This window comes from Rhyacophila brunnea, unplaced genomic scaffold (assembly GCF_057557595.1).
Source record: "Rhyacophila brunnea isolate RB1 unplaced genomic scaffold, BYU_Rbru_1.0 scaffold_24, whole genome shotgun sequence".
Classification (NCBI taxonomy): Eukaryota; Metazoa; Arthropoda; class Insecta; order Trichoptera; family Rhyacophilidae; genus Rhyacophila; species Rhyacophila brunnea.
This window is the reverse complement of record NW_028232904.1, coordinates 20,396,159-20,411,987: the sequence shown is the minus strand read 5'-3', so window position 1 is coordinate 20,411,987 and position 15,829 is coordinate 20,396,159. Positions and strand designations below refer to the sequence as shown.

The window sequence follows — 15,829 nt, the reverse complement described above, 5'->3', positions numbered from 1 at the left end:
GTGTAAAGATGACTAAAAAACGTTACCCATTTACTTGAAAAACAAAACATGTCAATGAATATATTATTATTGTTACTAATAGAACATTATATAGACGCATGTTGGATTTATATGACAAATTATATTTCGTTCGGCACGCGTCATTTGCACAATCCGCGCATCGCCTAGCCACAATCTTTTTAGACCATGCCTCAATTGGACGTATTTCTGCAAACAAGATCCAACCCTTACGTGTAACTTGTTGAGAAAATACAATATTTGAGTTAGTATTGATTTAAAATGATATGTGATTATTTGATTTTATTAAAGTATCCCATCAGATGTTTAAATTAAATAATCACAAATCATATTTTTTAAATCGATAATCCCTCAAATTTAATATTGAATTTTGTCAACATGTTACACATGAGGGTTGGATCTTGTTTGCAGTAATACGTCCAATTGTGGTATAGCCTTAAGTGATATTAATATGTTTTTAAATAAATTAGTACCTAGTATATAAGTGTTATTTGAAAAATTATTTTTTGTATCTATCATGTTAGTACGAAATTATAATCATATTAAAAAAAGAAAGGCAGGTGCATAATATGTACTGATAATAATTAATTCTTTTAGTATTAATTGCTGACTAACTGTGGATTATTGTTTATTAAAATTCCAAATAATTTAAAAAGATGAACAATTAGTAAGTAGGCAATGTTTATAACGACTTAATTTCCCATAGGCCAGGCATGTCCAATTTGAAGTAGGCTGTGATTAACTATCCATTATCCAGTATCAGAATGCGGTCATCTACCACACTCTACCTTTGTAATTCTTCAACTTGTGTATTCGGCTGAAGATAGTGAGGCATTACATAGTAAACAACACGTCTTGTATTTTATCATCCCAGCTAAATCCCCAATTTCCCATTCGTCATGAAAATGGTGAGATTGGTCTTCTTTTGGGCAATCATTGTCAAACAATTGTCTAAACTTAACTATTATTATCCAACAATTATAAGTTTTAGGCACCAAATGCTATCAAAAACAAATGTCAAAATATTATATTATAATTATTTATATTATGTACCCGCATGAGCGAGTGATAATTATTGTGTCACATGATCTTTTTCAATATGTGTTTGGATCCAGGGGCCTTATGTTAGAACTTGCGAGTTGAAGTCGCCCGGTCGACATGACGTCATATGACATCATTGTGACGTACTACCGGAGTGATAATAGCATTCGAGAAATTAACGCTGCTCAAACACCGGCGTTATCAATTGTCCCCATACACAAATAGGTGTTTCAGCATGTTTGAGCCGTGTGCGTTGGGCGGCTTGCCTCGACCGTGTATTGGCTTACGTCACAATTACGTCATGTCGTCGGGTGACTTAATGTCTCAAGTTAGAACATAAGGTGATAATGTCATATGATGTCATGTCGACCGGGCGACTGGGACTCGCAAGTTCTAACATAAGGCCCCAGAGCGTGGACGCATTAGGTTCAGCAAGTGGATAACATATCATGTTATATCTCATTAATCGAGAGGTGGCTAAAATCCACGTTTAATTGTAGAGTCAAAGAGAAAAAATGTGCAAAAAATAATATCAAAAATACTTGAAAATTCATTTTTTAAATACGACGGTTATAACCGTTTACCCGGTTAGTTATTCGCGAAATAACCGCTAACCGGGTAGTGTTTTTCCTCCAGTTAATTGGAAGCCCTAGTTTGCATGATTGAATGATATTCCTCACAAGAACTTCCATTGCGACCAGTTCCGGAGATCTTCCTTAAAGACCATGCATTTTGACGTGAGTCGAAAATGTGTAGGCATACAGAAAAGTGTTCATTGAGTCATGTGGTTGGCAATGTAGCACGATACGCGTGAGGTAACCTCATTGTTCTGGTCATTTCGGCATATTTTGCTGACTGACAATGTTCGTTTAAAGGTTCGAAATGTGCTACGAGATGGGGGGCGTCAGTCTGATAAAATTTTAAATACCGGATTGGCGCGAATCCAGTGGTTACAGGTTTGAGTTCCATCAGAGGAATTTTTTTTCAAAAAAATCTTTTCTAGTACCTCAGATATATGTATTTTTAAATTATGTATATTCAATATAATATTACATTCTCAAATCTTGTAAATTATTTGTTGAATAAAAGAAATGGTTTATGGGGATAAACAACTCAATCCGTGTCAGCATATTGATCGGGGGTATTAGATAACTGACCGCAATTACAAATTCTTTAATATCCATTTCCCGTAGTGTCCAATTATGGCAAACTCAGTAAATAGCTTACTGCAATTATAATTTCCGTAATATTTGTTTTCCACATAGTCAGCCATATTAAATGACGTAAACTCCATATAGAGTAGCTGACTCAATTATAATAATTATTTCCTAAATATTCTTTTCAAGATATTATTTTGATTGTGAGTACGTCAATAAATAGCGGATCATAATTCGTTGGGCAGGTCACTCGAATATAAGTTCCCGGTCTGTGGGTATCTCAGTCTCCATCTCTCCGCACAACATCTCATTCTACCGAGACTTTGACCTCGGAACAGTATCATAAATATTGTAACATACTCGTGTACTGACTGTTTACGCTGCAAAATAAAACTCGCTCCTCTATCCATCAAAGCAACCACCAAATATCGACGTCGTCATCCATAACACCATGACTCCCACAGGTTTATTAAAAAAAACATATTGTATATATTTATAATTTAAAATATTACAAAGAACAGTACATAGGTGTATATTATAAAAAATATTAAGTTAAAACAAAAGTGATTAACTAAAATCCAAATAAATTGTATTTAAATTGAAAATTATTTAATACGTTTTTAATGCAAAATGCTAGAATAGCGAAACCGTGCCTGACCATTAACAAATATGTTGAAGTTATAAATATTTTTTTAAATTTGGAATGTGATGGCTTCACTAAGAATTATTGACATAGTAAAACATTATTTTTTTTTATCTGGACACTACCAAGTGAGTATATATTAACAAAATGGTTGGGCAAGAATTTTTTGACAGCCATTAATGTCAGCATTAGGGAATCCAATCCCGGGATTTCGGGATTATAATTTGACGATCCCGGGATTGGCATTTTTTTCAATAGTTACATAATATTTAATTTTTATATATACAAATAACGTTGATAAAATCGGTCAAAAATAAATCTAGTAAGTATAATTATTTATACTATTTAAGACATTTATGTTAATATTGTGTACGTTCAATCTTGGAAATACATAGGTTTAATGGAGTAAATAATATTGTAATATAAATAATAATGTGAAAGTAAAACAGTTTTATTTATTTATGAAAAGATAACAAATACAAATACAAATTCAATTAAAATAAAAAATAACCCATTGTGTTGACAATACATACAATAGAAAAAATTAAAGATTTAAGTCATTAACACATTATTCTGAATATGCCCGAAGTAATACCAAAGCATCAAGTGTTTCTAATTTGATCTGGATCTAATTTTGGTAGGTACCCAGGCATATTTTCAAATTTCAATTGTTATTATTTTAAAAGGAGAAATAATAAATAAAGTTTTTATTAACGACACATGCATCAACTTCCAGGATGTTATGATAGAGTTCAGACTTTAATGCATTTAACATCCATTAAAACATTATGAATCACCTTAAACATGCTACATAATGATGATTGAAGAAACAAACTAAAAATAGAATCCAGTGTTGAATTTAGCTGTTATTGTTACTATTACATTATTTGAATAGTCAATTAATCAGTGTAACTTTTATTGATGGCAAATACATTAAGATTAATAACATCAGTGTTTGATTTTTTTCCACAAAGTGTAAAGTTGTTGTGTCATCATATTACATTTCATATGACATGTTATGGCTTCATACTAATTTAAGCATCAAGTTGAGTTCACACTGGTTGAAAATATTATAATTTTCTTTTTTTTATTTTATTTAATGTAAAGTATTTTTTCCGTTATATTTTCATTTTTATTTTATTGTATTTTCTATAAAAATTGATAAAAAAATCAATCCCGAAAGTTTCGGGATTATGTCTACTAATCCCGGGATTCATTGATATCGAAAATAGTCCGGGATCCCGGGATTGGAATCGCTAGTCAGCATGTCTTTTTTTCCTTCCCGCAAAATTGCGTAAGATGTCGTATACCTACCTTAATCTGTGTTTTCTTTTTTCACACAAATAAGTGTGACTGACAAAATTTTGTGTGCACCATTTATGTCGGATCTTAACAGCCTACCTTCACCCTTCACCACTGTAATCTGATGATCTTCTTTACATTAAAAATATGGGTACAAGTCGGTTACGGGGAAGCCAGCGGCAAACACATTTTGAAAATAGCCGATATACTGGATTATTTGTTAGGTTAGGTTAGGTCTTCATTCTTGAATTTTGCCAAAATCGGCTATGGCAATTAGCGCGGTTCCCGCCTGGCTTTCCCATAACCGACTTGCACCAAAATATGTAATTCACTTTGAAGTGTCCGTCATAGATCTGGAAACAGATCGACGTACCACTGCGGTATTACAGATATGTCTTCATCAGACGGCTGCGCGCGCAGTTTAACATTACTTTCTGGATATCTCTCAAAGAGCAGGTCCACCTTGGGGAGATTACTGATGTCGTCCGGGCACTCGCCGTGTCTCTGCTGCAACTCCTGGGCCAGGCACTTCTTGACGAATGTTAAAAAACCGTCGCAGAAGTTAATGCAAACGTTGGGATGCCAGTATGTCTGAAAAGTAAAAAATAGCTGGTGATAAGCCCTATAAAAAGGTGTCTACGTAATCACTGCATAAGACCCTCTTTTCAACAACCTACTATAGAAGTTTGCACCTATACAATTGGATGGTTTTCTCCTTGAGGCAATTAACTTAAAAATAATCTTAATAAACCATTTCTTTTATTGAACGAATAATAATTCATAAGATTTGAGAATGTAACATTCCACATATACGGTTGAACCCCGATTCTACGATTTCAAGGGACCCTAAAAAAATGATAAATGCGGCATATATAGAAAAAAAAATTTCGACATCTTGAATTATTTTAAGTTTCTCAGCTTTCTTCATGGGGGGAATTTTAGTTGCGACTTCGTGATACGAGATGCGAGGCAAGCCTGAGCGGCCTGTGCGAACAAAGCATAATAAAAAGTATCATAAACAATTCTACGAAAGTGAAATGAAAAATATTCAACAAAATATGGTCAATCTATTATAATAATATTTAGTTTATATCTACATTATATTGCATGTTCTTTCAGTTACTTCACTTTTACTTTATCAAGTTCACGACTTTAGCAGTTGTTTTGCATTTAATCTCGAAATTGAAAAATTTGCAGATGCCTTGGTTTTACACTCACGGTGCGATATATCTGAGATGTTTTCAAGTTATGTATGTTCAATATTATAGAATGTTACATTCTCAAATCTAGTGAATTATTCGTTAAATAAAAGAATTGGTTTATTAAAAATTGTTAGCAAATCCAAATAGACGGTATAACTAAATATTTGGCGAGAGCCGGGCGTCGGTTAGTAATTAAGGCAATTAAAATTTGATTTGATATTCAATTTGATAAGCATTTCATGTAGAACTGACAAGTTTAAATTATCGTAATTAAGTAGGAGGCCTGTAGCTCAATTGGTTAAAGCTTATTGGCGCGATACCAGTGGATATACGGGTTCAAATCCTGAAAAACATACATAAAACGTTCGTCTACATCCTAACTTTACGCTGTAAAAATATTGTACTTACCTCCAAATAGGATATTTGAGAAGATACTGTATCATTCAAATACATAGTACAGTCGAACTTGGTTATTACGATCACGTAAATAGCGAGATCTCGGATGTAATAAGGAAACATTCGTTGACATTTTAGTTTATGATTTTCTCCATACATGTATTCACTTTAAAATAAAAAATATGTGAAAAAATTTCATTAACTAACTAAATAACAAAATAAATGCCATATATAAATAATTACAAGATAAAAAGAACTTTTTATATACGTTTTTAAATTTTCTGTTGAATCAGACTGAATTCAATCAATCTTGACTAGCTTAAACGATCAAAAAAATTTGTACTTGATAGAAATAATACTGAAATGTCACAATGGTGTCGAAATAACTTTTCGTACAAAACAGAATTAACTGAAAATGAATTCAATTCTACTTAAAGTACTTACTACTGGCTAAAAGTATTTAAAAAATGCATTGGCATCGTGTTCTGATATATTCTAAAAGTTTCAAATGTCTAGCTAGTCAGGAAGTTAATTAAAAATCGACTGCAAGATTTGTACCGGACAAATAAGAATACGAGCTAAGAAAAACGTTGTAAAATAATATAACTTTGTAAGAAACCGATAAAATAACATTCATAACTTTCCTATAATATGTGGGAGGTCGTGAAAGATTGTACGCACCTTATTCCACACAATATTATGACGATTCCTGGCATATCGTCGCTATAGGATTTGTTTCCCGAATAGACCAAATGTCAATTTTACAGGAGACGAAAAACAAATTTCACTGTCGTATATTTTAATATCAGTAGATGTAACAATCATTCTTTCTATACTGTATGATTGCAACATTATCTAAGAATAGATTCCAAGAATAATATACTGGTATAAATCATTAAATGCACAGAAAATGCGTTTTATTTACAAGTACTCACTGTGGATATTCGGGAAATTTTTAGCGCTCTCTTAGAATAATGGATATTCGGGACAAAACATGGACGTTCGGGATTTAAGACCGTAGCGTATTGCTGCACGGCCCACAGATTACTGAGTGGTCAAAAAGTACGCGCCTCAAATGTTATATTTATTTACACGATAATTGTTAATAATTACCTCTACTATTTCAATACTTAATGATCGTAATTATCCAAGTTCGTATGTAATAATAACACGCGGCAATCGCTTTTTTCGGTTTTTTTTCGGATTAAGTAATAAAATAGTTTTTAAGTAATTAACTATTTTTTTATTGAACGAATATTTCACGAGATTTAAGAATGTACCATTCTAATAATTGAACATACTTACATATTTTTTTTAAATCACTTCTGAGAAAATATATTATAAGGTATCTACTACTTCAATTACTAACCGACGTCACGGTCATTTCTCCAATATTTTATGATGGTACTTACTCGTACTTGCTAACAATTTTATATTAATACTTTTTCCAAAAAAAAAAATCTATTTATATATATCTGTATATTATTATATATATATATATATTTCTATAATTGACAATTAAACTTATTACAAACCACCAAATAAATATTATATATTTACTATTGTAAGGAACAACAACACAAAATAATAGCATGTATAAATTAATTACCATTGGCTGCTAATATTAGGTAGGTACCAATATCCTAAGTATATAATATCCACCAAATAAATAGTTACTAACATACATATTAAATTAAAATATTAATTATCAGCGCATTCAAAAATAAATAATAGCATCGCCTTTATTTTCATAGAAATACCTAGATTAAAAGTAAAATAAAGACAAACAATGTTTGATTAATAATAATTTGAAATATGAATTATTTTTTACGTCATAGTAGTTGCCGGGTCATACTGTAGAATTCATATAACCGTTGGGATTTTGTGTCATTTATCAAAACAAAATGCAGTTATTTAGGTTGAAATACTCACTTCCACAACTCTATTGTAAGTTCAGGGCGAACTGGTGGTGTATCAGCTATGAATGATCTCTTCAAATTTGATGAATTCACTATTAAAACAATAGTAACGTTAAAAACAATATCAATAAGACGAAATTTGAAAGAAGTCTCCAGACGGCGGAAAAATATGAAAGTGGGCGTGATTGTTTTAGAGCTAGACAGCGTGAATGTGGGAGCGAGATGCACGGCGTGAGCGCGGTTTGATTGGCTAAAGTCATATTCGGGAAATAAACACTCAGCCAGAGATATATTTCGACCGAAATTAACTTGGATATTCAGGTACGAATAGTTGGACATTCGGGAGAAAACCACGGAGTAATTGTAAAACATGGCGTATTCGGGTTTTTTAAAAAAATATCTCTGTTCCTAGATAAAAATATATTGTTTTTATAAATGATTTCGGTAGAGTTCGATAAAAGAAATTGAACTGCATTAAAATGTCGATTTCGACAAAAATGGATATTCGGGAAACAAATCCTATAGCGACGATATGGCACAAGTCAAAACAAGTGCGAGACTAAAAAATATTACGAAAATCAATTGCGCCAGGTCGTAAATAATATATTGAAATAATATTTAACTACAGACAAGATTTTTTTTCACTTCAGAATTATTGCAATATTCTGGGACTCATTTTTGATATTGATGCCTGATGAAACAGACGCCGAATGGTTTCGCTAACGGTGACATCACATCACGATAGCCATCAGATGTATTCGCTTGTACTTTCATTTACTACAACCTGACTCCACAACAGATGTAGTTCTACAATAAAGCTTGAACCATTAATGTATAACAGCGGCGAAGGGTGGCTTTTAAAAAGACCTAGGATGAGGAGACCTAAATGAACACACTTGTCAGCTATACTCAGTGACGTCCCTAGACAAAATGCCACCCCTAGGCAGCGCAAAATTGCCTCCCCATTTTTATACAGTATTTTTTAAGGCGGCTCTCGTGGTGCACTGGGTAAGGCGCTGGCCTTCAACCCGAGAGTTCTGGGTTTGATTCCCGGTCATGACAAAAACATTTATGTGTTTTTCTCAAAGCCTGGGTGTTTGTGATTGTTCAAAATTACTAACAACCACCTTGTACGAAAAAGCAAGGACATGGTTATTAATAATTCAAAAAAAAAAAAAAAACATCCTTGCATGACCCCAATATTTAAGAAATGTATTGTATGGATACATTACTAGCAAATTATATACCACTAAATCCAATTTAAATGCCATCTCTACTTCAACAATCAATATTGTGAGTCCACGGTTTCAGATACATTTAAAAATACACCTGACAACTTTCAAAACAATGTATTTTCCTAAACATTTATACGCATCAAAAATCATTAAAAAAAAATATTTTTAAAAACTGTATATTTAAGTAGGTATATGCGATTGAATGCCATAGAAATATTTTTTTTAAATTACCCAATTATTTTTGAACAAAGCTGCAATCATAGACAATAATAGTATACGCAAAGATTTTAAGCTTAGCCATCAGGGCCTATCATTTTGCATACATTGCGATAGACTTGTTGAAGTCGCGTAACATAAACTCCGTACAAAATAACATCGGTATTCCCAGCGAATAATCCAATAAAAACAAAGACAGATGGAGCGCTGTGGCATATTTTTTAAACCTTTAATCTGTATTTATTTATAATATATTCCTACATATACGACAGATGTCATTGGCAAATTAATAGAATGTAAGAAAAGTGATTATTTAAATAGGTTAATATGAAATTAAAAACTATTTTTCTTAAAAAGGTAGACTTTAAATAATCGCCTAGTATTGAGTCTTCACCAATGTAACACAATCTAACAAAATAAAAATCTCTGTAGAGAGCAAGAGTTTCATGTGACTGCTATATTAAAAGTGCATTTACAACCTTTACCTTGCTTATTCTCGGTAAATCGGACACATTGTAATAATTTAGTTTGTTGACAATTCCGTTATCATCTCTGAAGCCACACAATATTGTTTTCCCACCAACGAACAATGATTGGAGCCACCATCTTTTTGTTGTGTACCTCCTAAAATCATAACAATATTTTTTTTAAACAGAGAGAAATTAATGGAGTAGGTACATACTTTCAATGGGTGGATTTCAGTCCAACAATGAAATTTAACACATTTGTGGTCGTGGTTACATGTAAATTATACCTATCAGTGGCGAAGGGTGGAGGCAGGCTGTTCAGATCAGACATAAATAGTGCACACTAAACTTTGGCAGTCATAGATATTATTATGTATTTATTTTCATTAACCTAAGACTACAAATCGTCTCTGTTCTGGCAGAACACACTAACTGGAGAATACTAGTTTTGAGTAATTTGACTTTGAAGTTTTTAAAATGTTTGAAATGGTCTATCATGTGAGTTTATTAAATAATAAAACGCTGGGCTGCAAATAAACCAGTCAAAAACTAAGTATATGGTCAGCACACGCGATCAGGTACCGCTGCAGAATATAGACATAGGACAGCATGCATATGAAGGGGTGGACAAGTTCACGTATCTCGGATCCAGCCTAAATACCCAAAATAAGACAGCAGAGGAGATAAAAATCTTATCTCCGGGAATAAATGCTGGCATGCCTGCAAGCGACTGGTGGGGTCGAAAATTCTAGGCTGAAGAAGTAAACTACTAATTTATAAAACAATTATAAAGCCAGTGGTCACTTATGGCTGTGAGACTTGGTGCTTGACTCAAAACGAGGAAAACAAATAAACTGTCTTCGAGCGCAAAATACTCCGAAAAATCTTTGGACCCACGTTGGAAAATGGGAACTACAGAATAAAAATGAACCTCGAGTTGGAAGAACTGATTGAACAGCAAACAATCATAAGATACTGTAAGTCCCAAAGACTACGATGGACGGGACACGTGGAGAGAATGCCTGAAGTTAGAGCGCCAAGGATCATGACGAAGTGGCTACCCCAACGGAAGAGACCCAGAGGCCGTCCAAGAAGGAGATGGGCTGACACCGTAGAAGTGGACTGGCTTCATGTAGGAAGACCCGGTAATTGGAGAAGTGTGGCGAGAGAGCGGTTGTGGAGGAGGCCAAATCCCACCCCGGGATGTAGCGCCGTGAAGAAGAAGAAGAACTAAAAAGGATGACTTTAAAATAAAGACTGTTTATTTATTAAGGTTTCCAGACAGTAACATTTGAAATAAGGAACATTTTGGTATAACTAACTCAATATGTCATTTTTTAGAATTAGTGTCTTCTGCCAGAACAGTGACGAAATAATAGTGTTAGTTAGTTTTTAAAGATGTGTGAACCAAGCCATAATAGATAATATTAATAAGCAAAAAAACATCTAAAAATTTGTCATTAAATTGTACATCATTTTATTAGATATTTTGTAGATAGAAGATTATTTATTATCGATGATTTGGTTTAGCCAGGGCTTAAGGTGATACATCGGTGAAACGGCAAATAATTTTCAACTATAGGCGCAATGAAATTTTTGACTCGCTGCCATTCGGAGAGAGAACGTCGAGCCGGAAGCACGTCAATTTGTTTCGTGTCGGCGACGGGCGTATTAATTCTTAAATCGTGTAAAGATGACTAAAAACGTTACCCATTTACTTTAAAAAGAAAACATGTCAATGAATGTATTATTATTGTTACTGATAGAATAATAAACAGAACATTAAATGGACACATGTTGGATTTATTTGACAAATTATATTTCGTTTGACATGCGTCATTTGTACCCGCAATCCGCGCATCGCCTAGCCACGATCTTTTTAGACCGTGCCTCAACTGAGGTATAACCTTAATGAATTTAAAAAAAACTAACCAACACCATCTGAAATATGTATTCTTAATTCAACAAAAACAAATAAGTACGACTGATAAAGTTTAGGGTGCGCTTTATATGTCAGATCTCAACAGCCTACCTCCAGCCCTCGCCAATGGTATGTATTACATTTTGCCGTAGTACAGTTCACCATGAGCTGTCTTACTGGAATAAGATGAGCGTATAGCATTGCGATCAAAAAATCACACGTAATATATCTAAAATTATGCCATTAAATCATGCATAATTTTATGTATAGAAAAATATTTTTTGACAATTATTCAATTATTTATTATGGCTTGGTTAATAATGCAGGGTTTAATTGAATTTTAAAAACTGACCAACACTATCTGCAATTTGTAGTCAGTTCAATGAAAACAAATACGTACAACTGATAATGTTTAGTGCACTCTATTTATGTTGGATCTTAACAGCCTACCTCCGCCCTTCACCGCTGGCTGATGGAAACATTGAGAGGATAAAGTTATAAAATTTTTGATGTTTCATACACCGAGATAATTAATTTTTTAAATGCGTCATAGCATTTTATTACTATATTTAACACCACCCTTCGCCACTGCCATCACCTGGATAGGAATTAATAAAATGGCTAACTACTGCTCCTCGTAAAATGGTTTGTTAAATCATAATTATTACCTACCGGAACTTATAACGTCGCGTCGACGTTTTAATATGTTCTAATGTTTTCAATTCAACAAATTTGCAATTCCTTAGTACTTCAGGGGTCAATTCTGACTTTGATATATCATCAGATTTATTGCACAACAGTCCATCCATTTCAGCGGCATATATAAGTCTATGGTTGTTCAATTTTGTTTCATAGACACAACAGAAATCGCCAGACTCGTTCAAAGACGACTCCATACTCGGTTCTGTATTTGACTTGTCTAAAAAGAATACATTGACATCATTAGGTACCAAATTTATATTGCAAGCGATAATTTTATCATTTATCAAACAACTTTTTGTCCATGTGTTAAAACTGTGAACTAACAACCCCCTCCAGTACAGATTATTATACTTCCGTTTTCAAATGAGGAATTAGCCTCCAAATTTATAATTTCATTGGATCTATCAATTTACATAATTTGAAGCTTTTTAAAATAATAATATTTCTAAAACAATCAAGAGTGTTGTTAGAATTATTATTAGTAAACTTTTGGTTTATTGCGAAGGAAAAGTCTCATCTAAAAGGAAAGCATATGAAGCGCCTAGTTTCAAAACCCCCCTAAAACGATTTTAGGTAGTTTTGAGAAAAATGAGAAAAACTCATATCTATTAAATCTGTGAACTTTATGTATTTATTATTTAATTCGTACATTCTAAAGACTATTTTGGCGTTTCCATTTTAGGGGTATTTGAAAAGCACATCGAACCATTTAAGCGGGTTTCGAAATTTACCCTAATTTTTGATCATATCTACGTATTGACGGTTTTTTGTGTTTTTTAAAGATCAATCTCTGGCCATCATATAGGTAACAAAAATATCCATCTAAATACTTATCTAACTCAAAATTTTTCAAAAACCTTTTAAGGGAATTTGAAACTAGGCGTTTCATATACATTATTTAGGCACGCCAGTTGCATGCGTTGCCGCCATGACAGGTACATCACTGAGAGGTATTTTATTAGCGAATACAGTGACTTCCTGTTATCGCTGATTTCTTATTGTCGGACAGTAGCAAACCCTACGGCCTACAGTCTACACTGTCAATCATGGCCTCCACAAGGGGGGCTGACAGGGCTCTAGCCTGGGGACTCAGGTATAGGAGCCCGCCATGGCAGGTCGACCAACTAAGTGAGATTAACACACATCACAAATTTACTCTAATAGTAAGTCGCTACATTACTTCAGGACAGTTAAAAATTTTGAATATGTAGTTGTGCATGGCAATTTGATGATGGATACACTTTAATAGGAATAAGACCAAGTTAATGGTTTTCGATCGGGCTAACCTTCTACCAACAGCAAGTATACCTACTCCAAAACTTAGAAACAGTGGAAACGTTAGAAACAGATCGACCATTAGTGGAAAAGGCGGATGTGAAGCGGAAATAAGAAGGCAGACAGATTGAAAAAAATGCGATGACACGTCTTACTACTATATGGAAGGATCGGGGAATTCCGATTGCCACAAAAATGATGCTTGTGCAAACATTAGTGTTCTCTATATTTTTATAAGGAGTCGAGTCATGGACCCTGAAGGCAAGGGAGCGAAAGGCAATTGATGCCTTTGAGATGAGATTGATAAGGATTGACTTGTGTAATGATCTGGAGTCAAAGCAGTTATCTCCATTTGCCATTTGATATTTGGAAAAACATATACAATTATAATATATGTGCTTGCCCCCACAATGGTCGCGTGGCTTAAACACCGGCCTATTGAGTCAAGGGTCCCAGGTTTGAATCCTGGGTCTGGCAAGTACACGTCATATTGTTTTTCAATTTGTGTATGAGTCAGAGTATGGACCTAATAGGTTGAGCAAGTGGTTGACATCCATTACTCGTAAAAATAAAATCTGTTAATACAAACCTCCACTCCGTGGAAGCCCATATGATCCTATTAGGGTCGGACACGGATATGTCACCGACATCCGCTTCCTAGCCTTTGAGGAGCATCGTGGATGCGCCGCGTAACTGTACATGCAGATCAAGAGGGAGGACCCCAGCCAAGACAGGGGGCGCGTCCGTTGAAGTTGTACGGTAGGCCTTTATGATTGACAACAACGCTCGGCTCTCGACAATATGTCAGACGCATTCTGCAGTTTATTTGACATATTGTCCAGCGCAGACCGGACAACCTGGAGAGGACTGGTAGTTTTAGGTGGCCTCCAGGGAAGGGGAAGCGGAGGAAGAGCGTCTGTGCGACCAAGTGAAAGAACTGATTGGGGGCATCATTCATTCTGCCCTGAGAGAAGCGGAAGATCGAGAAAGATGGAAAGGATGGCAAAATTAAAAAGTGGTCACGATCCTCAGCCATGAGTGTACGACCAAGAAGAGAGAAGAGATACTTACATGTACTATTTATGGATAGAAACTTAATCAGAGCCTACATACCTGACAATAAATACTGTCCAAACTTGAACCCCCATGCATAGCACTTAGATTCCTTTTCATCAGGTTTCTCTCGGCGTTGTTTCATGTAAGGATAATCCAGCATATGCATGTAGATCACACCTCTAAATAAGCTGACCGATATACGATGAGGCTCCGCAGATTGATATGGGATAGACGACATCTCTCTGAGAAAGCCTCTGTAACTAATAAATGGGATATCTTCCAAGGATACTGGAGATTTGTCGAAAACATTTATCGGTTCCTGATAGTCACGCAGATAGTGACACAAGAACTTGCTGGCTGTAGTATGCTGGCTATTGTTTTTACGACGTTGCGATTCAAATCATAGCTTGAGTCAGAATCTGGCAAGCCGCGCAAGAACTTCAATTGGGAATTGTCAGAGATATAGTTCCTTGCAGGTCCTATGCTGAAAGTTCCACAAATTTTCGGCCTCCCAAAATTAATAACGTCATCGTTTTTGTAAGACTCCCTATCCGTAGTTAATTCCATGGCTAAATATTTGTTTTTTTAGTTTTGTTTAGTTTGACAGTTACGTTTGTACCACTTTGTTTATTGTTTTTCTTTTGTTTTCATTTTGACGTCATCTTCGGTGTTGTCAGTATAATAGTATTATATATAATATATTTATTGTTACCTGATTCAAAGAGATTGAAAGACTAGGAGGACTAGTGATTCCAACCGTAATATAATTATAGTACAATACTATAATTTTGATTTCGCGAAAAATGTAGAATACTATAATTTTACGCCAAATATACCAAAATACTATAATTTTAAAGGATTCAAGACGAAAAATGTTCCTGTACTATATATTTTTTAGAAATACTATAATTTTTACGCCTTTGTACTATAATCAGTATTGAAAAATATGGCAACACTGAGGGGACTAAAGAAAGGGAAGAGTCCAATCTCTTTGATTTTTTTATAATTTAATCGATCTTTTTAAATATTGTGACCTTAACGACAATCGAACATAAATAGATAAAATTCATTAGGTAGATACCTAATATAAAACCTGATCATTCCGAGTTGATTTAACACAGTTTGTAGTTTAGAATCTACGTTACAAAATATAAATTAAATTGAAAAAAAATTGTTGGTCTGACATGCTAATATAGGTAGGTAGTGATATTAAATCGAACGCTTTGAATATAAACTATGGCTGGAATTTTGGGATAATAAGACCACTAGCGGTTTCTTG

The 15,829-nt window shown here is 34.1% G+C and overlaps 1 protein-coding gene across 1 annotated transcript; it reads right to left on the bottom strand.

The window, feature by feature from the left end:
- Positions 1 to 3,268: 3,268 nt before the first annotated feature.
- On the bottom strand, positions 3,269 to 15,212 carry LOC147069170 (decapping and exoribonuclease protein-like). The gene is made up of 4 exons (XM_085951010.1): positions 14,608 to 15,212; positions 12,190 to 12,436; positions 9,615 to 9,753; positions 3,269 to 4,752 (listed from the first exon to the last, which is right to left on the bottom strand). Exons 1-4 carry the CDS (start codon positions 14,786 to 14,788, stop codon positions 4,507 to 4,509), a joined length of 813 nt encoding a protein of 270 aa, XP_085807136.1. The 5' UTR covers positions 14,789 to 15,212; the 3' UTR covers positions 3,269 to 4,506.
- Positions 15,213 to 15,829: the final 617 nt, after the last annotated feature.